Here is a 1384-nt window from a genome sequence, read left to right as displayed (position 1 = left end):
CGCTCATGACCTAGTTTTGAGAAATTTGACGTAAAAAATTTGAGTTCCACAATAGAATATCAAGATTTATCGAATGCAATTCTTTGAATGTCTTGATAACGGCTCCGAATGATCTTATGATTTTAATTCTTATCAAATGAGAGTTTTTGTGTGATGTGATGTGGGCCATTGGCCTTAAACACCGAATAAACTTACTTACTTACTTACTTACTTACTTACTTACTTACTTACTTATTTACTTACTTACTTACTTACTTACTTACTTACTTACTTACTTACTTACTTACTTACTTACTTACTTACTTACTTACGATTTTGATACATTAGACAGGGCGTTGGGTTTCTGACCTCGTGGTTTTTAGTAACTAAAATCAGCCAAAAATTTCAGAGAGAATTTTGTAACTCTAACTTTTAAGTAAGCGATTTATTTGGATGCTATTTCCTTCCCAGTGAGATAGTGCTTTATGAAGCCCACGTGGGACGCTCAATTTCTTTTAAAAAGCAGGAAACGACAAATGCAGTTTTTGGGACACCTGAATAGACATAAGGTCTTGAATATCGAGCTCTCACTGGTAAAATCAAAGACAAACGAGGCAGGGGTAGGCCCAGAACAACCTACTTAAGGAACCTAAACAAATGGGCAACGGGAAAAGATCAGGGAAACATAGCTTTTTTGAGAGCATCCGAGAAAAGGAACGAATGGAGAACCATGATCGCCGATGTCTGTCGCAGATATGGCACTGGATGATGATTCCCTTCCCAACACGTGATGACCTTGACATGAAGGGTCAAAGCCATCAGCCTCAAGAATGACCTAAATTGTGTCAAAAGAGGCATAAAACACTCACAGTCCTTGACTATCTCGTCCACAGCGGCCCCACGTGTACCATCCGGACATCAAAATCAACACCAGCGATCCAGGGAATCCTCAGTTCGAACACCCAGTAATCGAGTTCAACAACAGCACGCTGCCCTATGGCATGGAGTTCGTAGTCGTCCACACCAGGGCCTTCGTGGTGGACGAGGATCGATACATTGTCGTCAACGATTTCTCCGAGCTGGAGGCGGAGTCGAGGATCCATTTTGACGTAGGTGTTTGTTTGTTTGTTTGTTTGTTTGTTTGTTTGGTTGGTTGGTTGGTTGGTTGGTTGTTTGTTTGTTTGTACGTGTGTGGGTGGTGTTTGTTTGTTTGTTTGTTTGTTTGTTTGTTTGTTTGTTTGGTCGTGTGTGGGTGGTGCATTTGTGTGTGTGTCTGTGTGTTTAGTATGTGTGGTGTGTGTGTGTGTGTGTGTGCGTGTGTGTGTGTGGATGCTGTGTTTGTGTTTGTGTGTGTGTGCTTGTATGTGTGTGTGTGTGTGTGTGTGTGTGTGTGTGTATGTGTGTG

The 1384-nt window shown here is 41.5% G+C and overlaps 1 protein-coding gene across 1 annotated transcript in view; it reads left to right on the top strand.

The window, feature by feature from the left end:
* The window catches only part of LOC101859059, a gene marked incomplete in the record, with an annotated part of 22719 nt that overhangs the window by 6109 nt on the left and 15226 nt on the right, over positions 1–1384 (top strand). The window contains 1 exon segment of the mRNA XM_005089740.3: positions 871–1090. Within this exon segment, the coding sequence (XP_005089797.2) occupies positions 871–1090 (220 nt within the window).

This window comes from Aplysia californica, unplaced genomic scaffold (assembly GCF_000002075.1).
Source record: "Aplysia californica isolate F4 #8 unplaced genomic scaffold, AplCal3.0 scaffold00008, whole genome shotgun sequence".
Lineage (NCBI taxonomy): Eukaryota > Metazoa > Mollusca > Gastropoda > Aplysiida > Aplysiidae > Aplysia > Aplysia californica.
The sequence above is the reverse complement of the archived record's forward strand: the minus strand, read 5'-3'. Positions and strand labels throughout refer to the sequence as shown.